At 41.7% G+C, this 19,447-nt stretch overlaps 1 protein-coding gene across 1 annotated transcript in view; it reads right to left on the bottom strand.

The window, feature by feature from the left end:
- Nucleotides 1-19,447, bottom strand: part of LOC132401348 (dynein axonemal heavy chain 8-like) — an 895,336-nt gene that overhangs the window by 604,316 nt on the left and 271,573 nt on the right. The window contains exons 24-25 of the mRNA XM_059983478.1: nt 9,107-9,207; nt 109-202 (exon numbers count right to left, since the gene is read on the bottom strand). Coding sequence (XP_059839461.1) covers nt 109-202; nt 9,107-9,207 — 195 coding nt within the window. The remainder of the gene's footprint in view (nt 1-108; nt 203-9,106; nt 9,208-19,447) is intronic.

Genomic DNA, 19,447 nt, shown 5'->3' with positions numbered 1-19,447 from the left:
AATGTACAGATATTAATATACAGATTTCAAAATTGATAAAAATAAATTTAACTGTGATTGTACTCTAAAGTCTTCAAAATGTCAAAATATATTGCAGCATTAACGTACCACATTTGGAATTGCCAAATGCACTTCAGATTTCAGAAAGGGATGAAAATCATCAATGTTGTTTGTGAAACCATATTCTCTTCTGTTTGATGCACTGAATCAAATAAAAAACATACACGTAAATTAAACAATGAAAAGGAATAAAGGAATGTGACAAGCAACAACATCTTTATTAATGTGATGTTTTCTCAAAATTATTTTCCAGAAATTACACTTCCACTAAGAAAATGCATACAGTTGGATTTTCAATAATACCATTGCTGCTTTTGAGGAAGCAGATCAAAAATGACAAAACAGCATTGGGATAAGATTTTAAAGAAAAACTTTAACTGACGTCTTTGACTGACAAGAACTAGAGGACCTCAGTCAAATAAAATCAGTGAGGAACAAAGATGGTTGACATTCTGGGTTGAAACACTGCATCAGGATTGAGAGTGGAGAGGGAAGATAGTGAGTACAAAGAGAGGGCAAACAATGCATTTTTGGGAAAACTATAAAAATACGAACTTGTCTTGGACTTGAGCTTTGTGTTTGAGTATTTCAATATCTGCTTTGATAAACATAAGATTATTGCCCTTTTGTTAATTATTATTGATTTTACCTTTCTAGTAGTGCAGTATAAACTGATGTGTAATTTCTTATCTTATATTTTTTGTCAGCTGTTTGTAGTTAACCACTTTCAAACCTAACATAAAATTTTGATTGTTATTAGGCATGTTCTAACAAATAAATTTCATCTTTATACACTTAAAAGGAATTATAGAATATTCACAGAATCATACAATTCAGAAGGAAACAAGTTGGTCCTAGAATTGCAAAAACACTGTAGGATGCTTTTTGTTTGAATTAACCATTGTGTTTTGTTCTGTCTTTCAGATCTTTCCCATTTTCAAGAAAATGCTCAGTCTTAAGTATCTCAGAATCACCATTACTTGGGAATGAAATTACAATGTTATTTCATTAACAAGTTTGTAGCCAAAAATATTTCTTGTCATTACATCTCTAGATCTTTTGCCCTGACCCTCAACACACACATCATGAAGTCCCTAGAGAGGCTGATACTGGCTTACCTTAGACCCCTGGTCAGATCAGCCTCGATCCCCTGCAGTTTGTCTACCAGGAGCACACTGAAGTCAATGATGTTGTCATCTACCTGCTGAACAGAGCCTACTCCCATTTGGGTAAGCAGCACAGCACTTTGAGGATCATGCCATACAGGCTTCATTGCTAAGAGAAAACCTCTGTTCAATGTAGATTGGCACTTCCATTGTATCCTGGATAATGGACTATCTGACTGGCAGACCACAGGTTGTGTGGCTTCAGAGCTATGTATCAGACATGGCTATAAGCCCCACAGGGGATGGTATTGGCTCTCTTCCTGTATTGCCTGTAGACCTTGGACTTTAGATAGAACACAGTCACATCATCTGCAGAAATTCTCTGAAGACTCAACAATAAAGGGAGGATGGGAGGACACTGGTGGAGGACTTTCTCCAATGCTGCATGCTGAATCATCTCAACACATAAAGGAGATGGTAGTGGACTTTAGGAAGACTAAGCCGGCATTTCTCCCTGTTGATGCTGATGGGGAGGACATGGTTGTGCTGAGGACCATCAAGTACCTGGTGGTGCACTGGATGACAGATTTGAGTGGAGTACCAACACAGAGGATGTATTCAAGAAGGGCCAGAGTTGTCTCTACTTCCTAATGAGACTGAGGTCCTTTGGAGTATGCAGGCCTCTCCTTCACATGTTCTACTAGTTACTGTCACCAGTACAATCTTCTATGCAGTGGTGTGCTGAGACAATGGCAATGGCATCAACATAGATGATACTAACAGGCTCAATAAACTGGTTAGATTGATAGGAGTCAAACTGGATACACTGGAGGCTGTGGTAGACCAAAGGATAGAAACACAGAAAACATACAGCACAATACAGGCCCTTCGGCCCACAAAGCTGTGCCAAACATGTCCTTACCTTAGAAATTACCTAGGGTTACCCATAGCCAACTATTTTTCTAAGCTCCATGTACCTGTCCAGGAGCCTCTTAAAAGACCCTATTGTATCCACGTCCACCACCATTGCTGGCCGCCCATTCTATGCACTCACCACCCTGCATAAAAAATTTACCCCGACAGCTCCTCTGTACCTACTTCCAAGCACCTTAAAACTGTGTGCTCTCGTGCTAGCCATCTCAGTGCTGGGGAAAAAACCTCTGACTATCCACACAATAAATGCCTCTCATCATCTTATACACCTCTATCAGGTCACCCCTCATCCCCCATTGCTCCAAAGAAAAAAGGCCGAGTTCACTCAACCTATTCTCATAAGGCGTGCTCCCCAATCCAGGCAACATCCTTGTAAATCTCCTCTGCACCCTTTCTATGTTTTCCACATCCTTCCTGTAGTGAGGTGGTGAGAACTGAGCATAGTACTCTAAGTGGGGTCTGACCAGGGTCCTATATAGCTGTAACATTACCTCTTGGCTCCTAATGATGAAGGCCAATGCACCCTATGCTTTCTTAACCACAGAGTCAACCTGCACAGCAGCTTTGAGTGCCCAATGGACTTGGACCCCAAGATCTCGCTGACCTCCACACTGCCAAGAGTCTTATAATTAATACTATATTCTGCCATCATATTTGATCTACCAAAATGAACCACCTTGCACTTAGTTGGGTTGAACTCCATTTGCCACTTCTCAGCCCAATTTTGCATCCTATCATTGTACCGCTGTAACCTCTGACAGCCCTCCACACTATCCACAACACCCACAAACTTTGTGTTATCTAACCCATTCCTCCCCTTCCTCATCCAGGTCATTTATAAAAATCATTAAGAGTAGGGCTCTCAGAACAGATCTCTGAGGCACACCACTGATCACCAACCTCTATGCAGAATATGAACCATCTACAACCATTCTTTGCGTTCTATGGGCAAGCCAGTTCTGGATCCACAAAGCAATGTTCCCTTGGATCCCATGCCTCCTTACTTTCTCAATAAATCTTGCATGGCATACCTTGTCAAATGCCTTGCTGAAATCTATATACACATCTACTGCTCTATCTTCATCAATGTGTTTAGTCACATGCTCAAAAAAATTCAATCAGGTTCGTAAGGCATGACCTGCCTTTGACAAAGCCATGTTGAGTATTCCTAATCATATTACGCCTCTCCAAATGTTCATAAATCCTGCCTCTCAGGATCTTCTCCATCAACTTATCATCACTGAAGTAAGGATGCTGAAGAAAATCCCGGCAATTCTTGAGAACGTTTCTCACCCTCTGCTTGCCACCTTGGCTGAACAGAGGAGCACTTTTAGTAATAGACTAAGACAACTGTGCTGCTCCAAAGAGCACTATGTGAGGTAATTCTTACCTTTGACCATTAGGCTCTATAATGAGTCAATCTATAGCCGTGGAAATATGACCCCTCCTGTTAGACTGTTTGAGGTAACTTATTTTTTATTCTTTCTTACTTCTAATAATGTTTACATTTGTATATCTGTGCATTTGTAATGTTATTTTAATGCTATAATTTCTTTGAGATCAATAAAGTATCTATCTATCTATCCATCAAACAATTATAACTTTATGGCCTTCTCACCAGATGGAACAAACTGTCCCTACCAGACTTCTGATGCTCTTAAGTATTTAGTTTAGTCACTTCTTAACCTTAGAAACATAAACAAAGAAAAATGAAGCAGACTCCTTAACCCTTTCAACCATTCAATCATTTACCATTCAATAAAATCTTGAAGAATCCTGTATCTTAACTACTCTTTCTCTACACTTTCTATCTGTATAAATTGATCTATATCCTTCTTAAATATATTTACCAACTTCGTCCTCTTTTGTGAGTTCATCCCCTACCTTTGATGAAACAAATTTCTTCTCAAGTCTACACTTAATGTCTCACCCTATATGCCAAGATTATTTCCTTTAAACTGGATGCCCCAGCTAAGGGAAACAACTTCCAGTTCTATAAATACCTGTAATTTCTTCCAACATCTACAGATCAACAGTTACTAGTTAGCAAACCTTGATGCCTTCCCAATCATTGTGGGAGACTTCAACCAGGCCAGCTTGAGGAAGTCTCTGACAAACCACCACTATATCATTTCTTTCCAGCATTTCACTTGGGCAATCAGAGGAGCCAGCACACTTGTTCACTGTTACACCACTGTCAAGAACGCTTACCTTATCATTCAATGCCCACACTTGGCCAATTTGATCACCTGGCTGTACTTCTTATCACAGCACATAGGCAGAGGCTAAGGACAACTGCACCAGTGGTGAGGATTGTGAAAGTATTATCAAGGAAAGCAGAGGAGCGTTTACAGAACTGCCTTGGATCTTCAGACTGTACTATATTCAGGGATTCATCTTCAGATCTAAATGTGTATGCCATAATCATTACCGACTTCATTAACACATGTGTAGATAAGCATGTGCATTTGAGAGCATACTGAACATACCTAAACTAAAAGCCCTGGATGAACCAGAAGATCAACATTCTGTGGAGGGCGAGATCTGTGGTATTCAGGACCAGCAATTGAGAACCCTGCAAAATGTCCAAGTACAATCTACAGAATGCAATCATGAGAGGAAAAAGGCAATTCTGTGTCAAGCTAGAGATACAATTTGATGCATAACAGCTGTGGCAGGGTTTGCATGTTATTAGTTCCTCTAAAACAAAACCTAACAGCATAAATGATGCTGTGAAATTAAATAAGATCAATGTATTTTATTAATTGAATGGAAAAAAAATCTGTACAAATCCCTTCAGCATCTTGTGACCCTGTGATCTCTACTTTGGAGGCTTATGTCAGAGCTCCTTCAAGAGGATGAACCCTCACAAGGCATCTGCCACAACAGTGTACCCTGGCAGGGTACTGAAAACCAGTGTTGTCTAACTGGCTGGAGAATTCACAGACAGCTTCAACTTCTTAATGCTGCAGTAGGATTTTTACACCTGCTTCAAGAGGGTAACAATCACACTGATGCCCAAAAAAATGCAAGATGATTTACCTCAACGATTATCTCCTGGTTGTCCTCACATCTATTATGATGAAGTGCTTTGAAGGGTCAGCCACAGCTAGAATTATATCCTGCCTGACCAAGAACATGCATCAGTACAATTTACCTACCACCACAAAGGTATACTTCAGATGCAATCTCACTGGCTCTCCATTCAGCTTTGGAGCACCAGGACTACAGCAATACATTTGTAATACTGCTATTCATCGGTTAAACTCATGTTCAACAATATCATCCTATCACTCCTAATTGACAATTAAAACGTGGACCTTTGAACTAACTCTTTAACGGAATCCTTGACTACCTCAACAAGAGACCACAGTCTGTGCATATAATAACATTGTCTCTTCACTGATAATCAAACAGGCACAGCTCAAGGATGGGTGCTTAGTCTACTGCTCTATTCTGCATACACTCAAGACCCTACTGTTTGGCTTGGCACACCTCAAACGCCATCTATAAATTCACCCATGGCACCACTGTTGACAAAACCTCAGAGCCCAATGAGGAAGTATATAGGAGAGAGATAGATCAGTTGGTTGAATCCTTGTCCTCAACATCAGTAAGACCAAGGAATTGATTGTGGACTTTAGGAAGAGGAAGCTGGGATAATACACCCCAGTCTTCATTGAAGGCCAGCAGTTGAAACTGCAGGCAGCTTCAAGTTACTTTGTATCAACCTTTCAGAGGATTTATCCTGAGCCCAACATGTTTTTACAATCATGAAAAGACACAAAAGTGACTATACTTCATTAGGAGTTTGAAGAGATTTGATATGTCACCAAAGGCTCAAGCAAATTTCAACACATGTGTGATGAAAAGATCATTCCGAGTAGTTGCATCACTGCCTGGTGTGGAGGCTCCAAGATGTAGGATAGAAAGAGATTGCCAAGGGAAGTAGATTCTGACAGCTCCATCACAGTCACATCCCTCATCACCATTGAGGATTAGCTTCAAAAGGCGATGTTTCAATAAGATGGCATCCTTCATTAAAGACTCTCACCAGGAAGGACATAACTTCTGCTCAATAATACAACTGGGGAGGAGGACAGGAGCCTGATGACCTACACTCAACTTTTTATGATCAGCTTCTTCCCTCCACTACCAGATTTATGAGTAGTCCATGAACCCATAAACACTCTCTCACTATTTATGTTTTGTACCATCAATCTATTCATCCATCTATCTATCCACTACTCAGGCACCCATTCTTTAGTGCACATACAAATGCCTGTTTTATGGCATGACATATGAATCTTTCACTCTGTTACTTTACTCTGCAATATGATTTCAATCTTGCAATGATCTCTCCAGACAATATCATTTTTCCAAGTAGCTTGATCCTGCAGCAATGTCCCACATCTGCTTTATTTACTGATATTCATCAAAATAAGCCACCATTCAGCCTGTACTGGCAGAAATCCACATGGTCAGAACTAGAAATCTATGACTGGAAAAATAACCTTAATATTCTATTTATGTCATGGAAGATATGTTAAACATTAATATTTCCTAGTTGCATTACTGTCCTGATTTCATGTATGTTTCTATTCATTATAATGTAGTTCTATCACAGCACTTAGTTCCACATTAAATACTTCCCAGCATACTGTAGGCTTTGGCCAATATATTGGTTTAATTTCTCCCAACAAAATCTTGTTTGCATTTAACATGATAAGCAAGGGTTGTAAAATGTTGAAATTGGTACATTATTGTCACATTATTGTCGGAACAATTTTGTTTTGCATGCTATTCATACAATCCATTTCATTACAACAGTACATTCCTGTCCTGTCCTGTCTCCCTTTCTCTTCACCATCTACACCTCGGACTTCAACTGCTGCACAGAGTCTTGCCATCTTCTGAAGTTTTCTGATGACTCTGCCATAGTTGGATGCATCAGCAAGGGAGATGAGGTGGAGTACAAGGCTACAGTGGGAAACTTTGTCACAGGGTGTGAGCAGAATCATCTGCAGCTTAATGTGAAAAAGACTAAGGAGCTGGTGGTGGACCTGAGGAGGGCTAAGGCACCAGTGACCCCTGTTTCTATCCAAGGGGTCAGTGTGGATATGGTGGAGGATTACAGATACCTGGGGATACGAATTGACAATAAACTGGACTGGTCAAAGAATACTGAGGCTGTCTACAAGAAGGGTCAAAGCCGTCTCTACTTCCTGAGGAGACTGAGGTCCTTTAACATCTGCCGGATGATGCTGAGGATGTTCCAGGAGTCTGTGGTGGCCAGTGCTATCATGTTTGCTGTTGTGTGCTGGGGTAGTAGGCTGAGGGTAGCAGACACCAACAGAATCAACAAACTCATTAGTAAGGCCAGTGATGTTGTGGGGATGGAACTGGACTCTCTGACAGTGGTGTCTGAAAAGAGGATGCTTTCCAAGTTGCATGCCATCTTGAACAATGTCTCCCATCCACTCCATAATGTACTGGTTGGGCACAGGAGTACATTCAGCCAGAGACTCATTCCACCGAGATGCAATACTGAGCGTCATAGGAAGTCATTCCTGCCTGTGGCCATCAGACTTTACAACTCCTCCCTCGGAGTGTCAGACACCCTGAGCAAATAGGCTGGTCCTGAACTTATTTCCACTTGGAATAATTTACTTATTATTTAATTATTTATAGTTTTATATTGCTATATTTCTACACAATTCTTGGTTGGTGCGACTGTAACAAAACCTAATTTCCCTCGGGATCAATAAAGTCTGTCTGACTGTCTGTCATTCAAGTAGGGAAAACAATAAGATAATCTAGGATAAAGAGTTATATTTATAGAGTTAGTGTAGTGTAAGCAGACAATAATTTGCAAGACCAAAACAAGGGAAAGTGTTAAGTAAAGTCCATCTTATTGCAATGGAAACTGTTCAATAGTCCTGCATAATTCATGTTTCGAACAGCCTATTAAATGTCACTATTGTATCTGCTTCCAGCGCTACACTAAGCAGTCTGTTCCAGGCACCTATCACCCACTTTCTGTGTCAAAATAGCTAATGCACAACATCCCCTTTATCTTTTACCATCTCAGCTTTAAGGCATATCTTCTGGTACCTAAAATTTCTCTCCTGGGTAAAAGATTCTGTCTACGCTATCTGTGCCTCTCAAATTATTATAAACGTCTATCAACTCTCTTCTCAGCCTTCAGTGATCCAGAGAAAACATCCCAAAGTTTGTCCAACCTCATCTAGTTCACCTCATATGAATGCAGCATACTGGACAGTCCAGGTGAAGGGCCTTTGTGTAAAATGTTGACTGTCCATTTCTCTTAAGAGATGCTGCCTAACCTGCTGAGTTCCTCCAACTTTTTTGTGTACTGCTCCAGATTCCAGTATCTGCTTGTCTCCTGTCAGTATCCAGATAAACCTCTTCTGTGCCCCTTCCAAAGACTCCAAATCCTTTCTGTAATGTGGAAACCAGGACTTGACACAATACTTCAAGTACAGCTCAATCAGCTTCAGCTGAGTCTTATACTTAATACAGTGTAGATTTTTGCCTTTATCATTCAACCTGCATGTAGTACAACTACACTGATTGCAACATGTTCCTACACTGAAAATGTGATAACAATTTAAAACCATTACCTTGGCTGTATGTTACATCACAAGGGTTAGAAATACACTATATGTTTGCAATTGTGTCATTCATGGCAACTTCCCCAAAAGGCAGATTGCAAATTTGTTGTTTTCACATCAAAATATTATTACTTAGCATTATGTGTGGAATGACTGTTTTAAAATTTTAAAAATGGTCAGATCAGCTTTGATCAAGAACATCTGGCCACCTTGCAATACATGGAATAGACATAAATTTCTTCTGATTTAACATGATGTTTTACAGTTTACAAAAAGAATAGAATATCTTCAGTTTCTATTCTGGATTTTCAACCTTTCTTCAGGTTATTTATTAATATTGGTAAAGAGAAGTGCAGCAAAAGCAATACTTACAGGAGGATTCTTCTTTTCAGAGTGTCCAATGTCAGAGATGTAGATTTCACTAAAGCATCAACTAGATGATGGGTAAAATATGCATAGAACTCCTTCACATCCTGGATCACATAAAACAGGTAAATAAAAACAGTCCTAAAAGATGAAAATCCATCTCTTGATTAATAGCATTATTTGACTAAATATATATTTATCAATTTTGATCAATGCTGTGGTGCTCCAGGAGTGTGGTCAACAGCTCACCCTCGCATTCATAGTGACCAACACTACTTACTTCTCTGGTTTTAAAATGCGCTGCCACTTTTGACTAGTTCTGAGTTGTGCTCACCTAGCCCAGTGCTGGCATACCCAGATTCAGCACGTCCCTTCGTTGTTGACAAAGGCACCAGCAACAGGGGCTAGCTGCAGTGCTGTCACAGGAGGAGGACCAAGGAGAACATGTTGTGGCATATTTCAGCCACACCCTGAGCTTCCCTGAACAGAACTATGGTGTCACACTGTGAGTACCTGGCCGTAGTCCAGACCCTCCACCATTTCAGCCAACAATTCCTGCTTTGTGGACCTGGCTGTTGAGTTGCTGTGGTCCTGGGGGCAGCTGGTGCGGTGGCTGGAGGCTCTCCAGGACTACAATTTTGAGGTACAGTACCACGGCAATGCTGACACCCTCATTCACTGTCCCCATGAAGCTACTGAGTGTCCCTTACTGTTGCGTCCTTGAGGAGTGGAGCCAGGGGCAAGCCGCAGAAGCAATTTTTCAGATTGGAGCCAGCAGTAAGGTAGACTTACCCACCATTGAACACCAGCAGCTGTGCAGAGAGCAGGAGAGCGATCCCGTGCTGGCCCAGGTGAGGGGATGGCTGAGCATGAGGCAGCGGCTGAAGTGGGCTGGGGCCTCCTTTCTGGATTCACAGACTAAAGCCCTATACTCTCAATGAGTCACACAGGAGATGTGTGATGTAACTTTGAGGTGCAGGTGTTTAGCGAGGTCTGCAGGCAGCTGGGAAACACCAAAACACAGACCACCCTCCTTCACCTGTAAAGTGACGTGGAACGTTTTAACTGCACCCTGGCTATGCAGCTTGCCATCCTCATCAGCCAGCACCAGGTGATTAGGATCACCACATACCCCTAGTATTGTGGGCATACCCGACAGCAGTTCAGGAGATTACCAGGTGTATATCAGCTGTGCTCATGTTCAGATAGGGGTCGCACATGCTGGTGGATCTGGTGTTTGGGCTTCCTTCCAGGCCAGAAATTCCTGGAGAGGCTGCATTAGAGTACCTGCAGCACCTCAGGGGGTGCTTCCGGGCTGTTCACAATGTGGCTCAGCAGAACCAAAGCACAGCTAGCAGTCGCCATAAACAAGGTTAAGTTGTCCGCAGCCAGGGTCAAGACTTTACTGTGGGGGACCGAGTATGGGTCTACTGTCCCACCTGGAAGAAGGGACTATACCCCAAGATTGGAAGCCACCGGAAGTGGTCAGGAAAGTGCTCAACCGCATCTCCGATTTGGTATACCAGATGTGGCCACCGGAGCGGCAGAAGGCGGTCATGCTGCACCAGGATCAGCTGGCACTGGATCAGCCCTCGGTCACCACCAACCCAGCGAGGCTGAGAAAAGGAAGTGACACTCTGGGTGCCCTGCGTCTTGCCTCACCAAACAGTGCTTTCCCTGAGGGGGCTACAGACACGCCCACGCAGTGGTGGAGCCATCACTGGGATTTTTGGACTTTATTATGGGCTCTGGGGTTGCTGGGGGCGGCTGACTCCTCAGGTAGGGTTAGTGTGGCGCTCCAGGGGCATGGTTGACAGCTCATCCCAGCAGTCCTACTGGCCAGCATTACATATTATTCTTGTTTAAAATGCACTGGTGGTATGAGTGTTCAGTAGAATTATGGTGAGGTGTTCAAGTTCATTTATTGTTATTTTTTAGCTTGAGTTATACAGTTGTTCACCAATATGTTGGTGTGCCACCCTGAATATAACTGAGGTATGTAATAATCACCTGCCTCATCTGTATGTGTGTGGTGTGTGGCCAAGTGCCTAAGGCGTTGGACTAGCAATCTGAAGGTCTTGAGTTTGAGCCCCAGCTGAGGCAGCATGTTGTGTCCTTCAGCAAAGCACTTAACCACAATCCAGTCCACCCAGCTGAAAATGAGTACCAGCAAAATGCTGGGGGTTAACCTCACGATACACTGATGTCCTATCGGGTGGGGGAGGGGGCGGGGGGAGTCTTGTACTCTCAGTTGCTTCACGCCATGGAAACCAGCATAAGCACCGAACTGATGAGCCTATAAGGCTTGGGACAGACTGTAACTTTAATTTTTCATCTGTATGTGACTGAGTTAGTTCTCACCGAGCTTTCTTTGTTATTGTGTTTGTTGCAATAAAAACAGCAGTTAAAATAAAAGCACTTTTCTCATCTGTCATCATGGGCCAAATCCTTGCCACGATACAATAAAGAAAATTGTTGAAATACACGAAGTCAAACTATATCTGTGAGAGAAACATTCTGACTAAGGGTCTTTGACTTGAAATGTTAACTGAGTTTTTCTTTCCACAGATGTAGCTTTTTCTGCTTTTATTTCAGATTACTGCAGTTTGTTTTATTTTCACTGATTAATACAGTCTTAGAATGACACTGTTCAACATATGCCACTAATTTCAATTCTGTTCTAACTGCAGAAAAGGATGTAGAAAGTAATGAATGATGGAAGAAGGGTGCTTAATAATAGCCATCTTTCTTATTACAACACAGAAGATGACCCTCTGTCCTACACCAATTGTCACAGAGTAAATGCATCAATCCTATTCCCCTTTCCTTACTTTATTGACAATTGTAATTGTGATGCAGTAGCAATGAAGACTGTGCCAGCAGATTACAGTCAAAAAAGACCATTGAAAGATTTTCTAGTATTATTCAGATGTGATACACAACTGTTAGGTTGATCTCAAGCTTCAAGATTGTTTATTGTCATTAGAACCATAGAACCATAGAACATTACAACACAGTACAGGCCCTTCAGCCCGCCATGTTGTGCTGACCTATATAATCCTTAAAAAAAGTACTAAACCCACACTACCCCATAACCCTCTTTTTCTTTCATTCATGTGCCTGTCCAAGAGGCTCTTAAATACCCCTAATGTTTTAGCCTCCACCACCATCCCTGGCAAGTCATTCCAGGCACTCACAACCCCCTGTGTAAAAATCTTACCCCTGATGTCTCCCCTAAACTTCCCTCCCTTAACTTTGTACATATGCCCTCTGGTGTTTGCCTGGGAAACAGGTATTGACTATCCACCCTATCTATGCCTCTCATAATCTTGTAGACCTCTATCAAGTCCCCTCTCATTCTTCTACGCTCCAAGAGATAAGTCCCAGCTCTGCTAACCTTGCTTCATATGACTTGTTCTCCAAACCAGGCAACATCCTGGTAAATCTCCTCTGCACCCTCTCCATAGCTTCCACATCCTTCCTATAATGAGGTGACCAGAATTGAACACAATACTCTAAGTGCGATCTCACCAGAGGTTTGTAGAGTTGCAACATGACCTCTTTACTCTTGAACTCAATCCCCCTGTTAATGAAGCCCGGCATCCCATATGCCTTCTTAACTACCCTATCAACCTGCACAGCGACCTTGAGGGATGTATGGATTTGAACCCCAAGGTCCCTTTGTTCATCCACACTCTTAAGTAATTGACTATTAATCTGGTACCCAGTTTTCTGGTTTGTCCATCCAAAATGCATCACCTCACACTTATCTGGATTGAACTCCATCTGCAATTTTTCTGCCCAACTCTGCAGCCTGTCTTTATCCTCTTGTAACCTTTGACAACCTGCAGCTCCATCCACAACTCCTCCAATCTTCGGGTCATCTGCAAACTTACTCACTCATCCTTCTGCCTCTACATCCAGGTCATTTATAAAAATCACAAATAGCAGGGGTCCCAGGACAGATCCCTGCAGCACTCCACTAGTCACCGACCTCCAGGCAGAATACTTTCCTTCCACAACTAACCTCTGCTTTCTTCCTTTAAGCCAATTTTTTTTATCCAAACAGCCAAGATTCCACTTATCCCATGCCTCATGACTTTCTGGATGAGTCTCTTGTCAAATACCTTTCTAAAGCCAATGTAGACCATATCCACTGCCCTACCCTCATCAAATTCTTCAGTACATGAGTATAAAGGACAGATTCTGGATCCAGTGCAGCATAAAACACACAATAAATATGAATATAAAAGCAATCCTATAAAACACAATGGGTAAGTAACAGTTGAGTATAGTATACATACAAGATTAGCTTATATATGTAGACTAATTACATGTACATTAAGTGATGCTAGGTGCGAAAGTATCTGATCACAAGGTGACAGAAAATGATAAAGTGACAAAGGGAATCTCAGCAAGAGGAATTCTTCTAGATAGCAGCAGAGCATATAAAAACATAGCAAGACAGTAACTGTGTCAACATAGATATGAGGAGTGGAGTGTAAGCATGAAATGACAGTGCATGGGGGGGGGATGAAGAATGTTAAGGGGCTGTGAAGACAAGTGGTTGATATGGATGTAGTGGTGGGGGTAGTGGCGTGATGAGTTAAAGAGTGGAGTTATTGATTGACCTGACAGCTTAGGAGAAGTAACTATTTTTGAATCTTGAGGTTTGACCTGATAGCTATGGAATCTCTTCTATGATGGGAGTGAGACAAACAGTCCATAAATAGGGTGGGTGGAATCTTTCACAACTGTTGGCCTTTTACTTTTCTGTATATCAGTCCTTGATGGTGGGTAACTGGTGCCAGTGACACATAGGGCAGTTTTAACTACCCATTGTAGCATCCTCCTGTCCTCCACCACGTAGTTTCCATACCACACAGTGATACAGCATGTTAAGATGATTTTACCTGCACATCTGTAGACGGCCATGAGTATTGATGTGCAAAGGCTCACCAATCCTTTTAAAAATATTATAAGCTACATTAAGAAATATATAAAAAATAAATAAGTAGTGCTTAAGCCACCACTGTACTCTTCCACACTCAGAATTGTACTGTGTGGCTTGGAAGAGCTCAAACACCATCTATAAATTCACACATGGCAGCACTGTTGTTGGCAGAATCTCAGATGGCAATGAAGAATCATATAGGAGAGAGATTGGTTAAGTTGTGTCCCAACCTTGTCCTCAACATTGGCAAGACAAAGGAACTGATTGTGGACTTCAGGAAGGGGAAGTTGGGGGAATACACTCCTGTCTTCATTGATGATTCAGTGGTTGAAAGTGTGAGCAGCTTCATGTTACTTTGTGTCAACACATTTTTACAATCATGCGAAAGGCACAACAATGACTATACTTCATCAGGAGTTTGAAGAGATTGGGTATGTCACCAAAGACTCGAGCAAATTTCAACACATGTATGATAAAAACATCATTCTGAGTAGTTGCATCACTGCCTAGTATGGAGACTCCAATATGCAGGATTGAAAGAGGCTGAAGAGGATTGTAGACTCTGACAGCTCCTTCACAGATACAACCCTCACCACCATCAAGGATTATCTTCAAAAGGCGATGCCTCAATAAGGTGGCATCCTTTCTTAAGGACTTCCACCAATAGCGATATGCTTTGCTCAGTAATACCATTTAGGAAAAGGTACAGGAGCCTGATGACCTACACCAGTGGTCCTGAACCACAGGACCGCGGACCAGTACTGGGCCGCAAAGCGTGTGCTACCAGGCCGCAAAGCATGTGCTACTGGGCTGCAAAGTGTGTGCTACTCGGCCGTGAGGAAATGATATGACTTGGCGATATGAAATGATATGGGTCAGCTGCACCTTTCCTCATTCCCTGTCACACCCACTGTTGAACTCGAATGCACGCGAGGTCATCAGTCGCCTAAATGCAGTGATACCTTCACACCAGGGATCACTAGTTGGCCTTGGGTAACCAGCCACCTCGCGCAGCCGGCGAGAAGTGCTGTTGCTATTGGCCTGGAGTATGGACAGATGGGCGCCGCCTCTAAACCTGTTTAGCACACCGAATGTTCATGGGGAACCCAGTGCTAAAATATTCATAGATGACCTAATTTGGGCTCAGGGTTTCCTAAGTAGCAGAGCAGCTACCTCACTGCAATCTACTGAAAATCATACCTCAAGCCAAACTTTTGTTGGCTGGAAGATCCACCTACCTACGGGGGGGGGGGGGGGGGGGGGGGCGCGCACCTTGTTGCACTCCTCGCTTGCTCGCTCGGTCGCTCTTTCCAGACTGTGACCGCCATAGCCCTGGCATGGGGATCTCTGGCCTTTACCTTGCCCTCTCACCCCACCCACAACCAGCTGCACCTGGCCAATGCATCTGGCAGCGGGCAGGTGTGAGGTTGGAGTTCGGGCCCAGAGGCTGTCTAATGAGGCAATGAAGCCCTCAAAACTGCTTGAGCACCTTGCGTCCAAGCACCCTGCACTTAAAGACAAACCCGTTGAGTTTTTTGGGCAGAAAAAACGTAAGCAAGCGGGACAGAAGCAAGTGCTGAGAGCCATGAAAACTAAGTTGCGGAATAGACTGGACATAAGGAACCCCCTTTGAGTATCGCTGTTTCCCATCACTCCTCAATGGGACCGTCTTGTTGCAGGGAAACAAGCCCAGGGCTCCCACTGATTCAGCGATATTGGTGTGTTGTAATGATTTTATATGTTCTTATGAGGAAAATATGCACTGTGTGTTTAATATCCAAATGTTACTTAAAATGCTATGATGCTTTTGACCTATAAGTGACTTATAATTGACTGATTACTATATTCATATGAGGAAAATATGTGCTGTGTGTTTAATATTAAATTCATCAGATAAACCCTTCTAGAAACAGAATTGAGTGTATTAGCCACTTATTGTTGACTTATCACCTATATTCCAGTCATGATTAACACCCCCACCACCATCCCCCCCCCCACTGTTGGCCGGTCCGCAAGCATACTGTCAATATTAAACTAGTCCACGGTGCTAAAAAGGTTGGTGACCCCTGACATATACCAAGGTACACTGAATAATTTGTTTTGCATGTTGCTCATACAATCCATTTCATTACAACAGTACATTCAATTAGGGAAAACAATAAGAGAATGTACAAACGTTTGTTGAATAAAATGTTACATTTACAGAGAAAGTGCAGTGCAAGCAGACAATAAGTTGCAAGGCCAAAACAAAGGAAATTGTGAAGTCACCCAATTGTCATGTGAACCACTCAATAGTCTTGTAACAGCAGGATGAAGCTCTCCTTGATTCTGGTTGTATGTGCTTCCAGATTTTGTATCTTCTACTGATGGGAGGGGGGGGAGAGAGAAGTGGGTGGGGTCTTTGATTATTTTGGCTGTTTTACCAAAGCAATGAGAAGTATAAGCAGTGTCCTGGAGAGGAGGCTGGATTCCATAATATTCTGAGCTGTGTCCACAAGGGCAGTATTCTGAAGTGTTTATTTATACAATATTCTGCTTTAGCATTCTTCTAATCAAACTGAATAATCATATATTTCTCCACATTATGAATTTTACCCATTCATTTAGCCTATTTATATTCCTTTCGTAAACATTTTTTGTCCTCTTTACATCTTGCTACAAATTAATTGACAAATGTTTCTTAATATCATTTGATAGGAATCAAAAGGGCAAAGATGGAATTGAGAAGGTGGGGATTCAGGAGGAAGTTAAGGTAGGTTATATGCCTGATACATCAGATTTGGTTAAAAGTATCTGGTAATGGTTTAGCCTCGTCTTTAGAATTGGCAGACACTGAGGATGGATAAATCTAGGTCATCTCCTCTTCTGAATTGCTTAATTATCCATCACCATTTATGACAGAATGTGGCCACCTTGCAGGAAACTAATCTACAGGTTGCGGGATTCTGCACATCAAACATAGAAGTGTGCAGTACAAGAACAGTCCCTTTAGGTCACAACTTCTTTGCTAATCTATGCCAACTGTGTTGATCGACTGCCTGGAGAGTTCAATGATATCTTTAACCTCTTGTTTTGGCACTTGTTGAGGCACACAGCAGCTTCAATTATACCAGTGCCTCAGAAGAACATAGTAACCTTTGTTGATAACTAGTGATGAAGTGTTTTGAGAGGCCGATGATGAAACATATCATCTCCTGCCTGAGAAGTGACTTGGATCCACTACAATTTGCCTACTGGCACAACAGGTCCACAGCAGATGCCATCTCATTGGCTCTTCACCAAACCTTGAACATCTGGAAAGCCACAATGGAAATAGACTGGACAACAATTTTTTTCAAAAGTGTTGCTTCCTCAGAGTTTTGTTTATTTTATGATAGACTGCTTGAAGATGAACACAAATATCATTTCAGAATACTTGTATCATGTAGGAATTTGGAGAAACAAATTAACTTTTATTGAATATAATGTGTTTAACTGCATAATGGTGCTGATGCTTTGCAATAGTTCAACTATGTTAAAACTATTTTGTTAATGATTTTCATTTGTACTCAGTGTCTGAGACTTCTCGCTTAAGTGTCCAACAATAATTCGCCAGCATTGATGAATTTCAGTTGCCCTGGTATCTTTTCTCCATGACCACAATGTCCTGGTGAAACCTTTCACCATGCTCGTCACTAACAGCACCAAGATTTGCAGGGAAGAAGTCTAAATGGGAATGCAGGAAATGAATCTTTAGTGACATGTTGCATTTCATGGTTTTATATGCTTGAAGCATGCTTTCAACCAGCTGCATGTAGTTTGGTACTCTGTAGATGCTGAGAAGAATTTCAACAGCTTCCTTGAGTGCCTTCCATGTGATTTTCTCCAGTCCCACTAGAAATTCTTAAAATTGCCTGTCATTGATGACCTGTTTGATTTGTGGACCAGCAAAAATGCTTTCCTTCATCTTGGCATCAGTTATTCTGGGAAGCATCTGTCTCAAATATCAAAATCCTTCGTAGAAATTTTGCCAAGAGTACCAAGCATGGATGCTCTTTATCAACTACAGCTTGGCATTTAATACTATCATCCCCTCAAAATGAAACAATAAGCTTCAAGACTTTGGCTTCAATACTTCCTTGTGCAATTGGATCCTCAGTTTCCTCACGTGCACATCCCAGTCAGTTCAGATTGGCAAAAAAATTTTCTCCACATGCTGTCTGCTTTGTCCCCTGCACTACTCACTTTACACTGATAGAGAACATCAGCAATTTTAAATTCCTCAGTGTTATCATTTTAGAGGACCTGTCCTGAGCCCAGCACGTATGTGAAATTACTAAAAAAGCACAACAGCACCAATATTTCCTTAGAAATTTTGAAGATTTGGCATGTCATCCAGAATTTGGACAAAATTCCATAGATGTGTGGTGGAGAGTATATTATCTGGCTGCATCACAGTCTGGTATGGAAACACTAATGCCCTCAAATGGAAAAACCTACAAAATGTAGTGGAAACAGCCCAGTCAACCACAGATAAAACTCTCCTCACCACTGAGCATATCTACCTGGAGCATTGTTGCAGGAAAGCAGCATCTATTATTGGGGACTCCAATAATTTAGGTCATGCTCTCTTCTCCCTGCTGCCATTAGGAAGATGATACAGGAGTCACAGGACTCACATCACTTGGTTTAGGAACAACTATTACCCCTCAACCATCAGATTCCTAAACCAGAGAAGATAACTTGATTCAGCTTCACTTACCCCATCACTAAACACAACCTATGGGCTCACTCTCAAGGACTCTTCATCTCATGCACTCAGTATTTATAGCTTATTATTTATTATTATTATTTCTTTGTTTCTTTTGTATTTGCACAGTTTGTTGTCTTTTGCACTCTGGTTGTCTGCCCTGTTAGGTGTGATCTTCATTTATTCAGTTGTTGTTATTGAATTATTGAGCATGACCACAAGAAAACAAATCTCAGGGTTGTACATGGTGACATATACGTATTTTGATAATAAATTTACTTTGAACTTTAAAATTAAATGTCTACTTCCTGCACATGATCCATATCCCTACATTTCGTCCATATTTATGTGTCTAACAACCTCTTAAATGCCACTATTGCAACTGCTTCCAGCACTACTCTTAGCAGTCTGTTCCAGGCATCTACCTACCAATCTCTGTGTAAAAATAGTTATTCCACAACATTCTATTTTTAACTTTAATCTTCTCACCTTAAACGTATATCCTTTCAGAAATCTGATGATGGAGGCAAAGAAGCTGTTCCTAAACTTTTGAGTATGTCATCAAGCTCCTGTACCTTCTTCCTGATGATAATAATGAGAAGAGAGCGTATCATGGATGGTGAGAATCCTTAATGATGGATGCCACCTTCTTGAGGATGTCCTC

The sequence above is a fragment of the Hypanus sabinus genome, chromosome 10, assembly GCF_030144855.1.
Source record: "Hypanus sabinus isolate sHypSab1 chromosome 10, sHypSab1.hap1, whole genome shotgun sequence".
In the NCBI taxonomy this organism is placed as follows: Eukaryota; Metazoa; Chordata; class Chondrichthyes; order Myliobatiformes; family Dasyatidae; genus Hypanus; species Hypanus sabinus.
The sequence above is the reverse complement of the archived record's forward strand: the minus strand, read 5'-3'. Positions and strand labels throughout refer to the sequence as shown.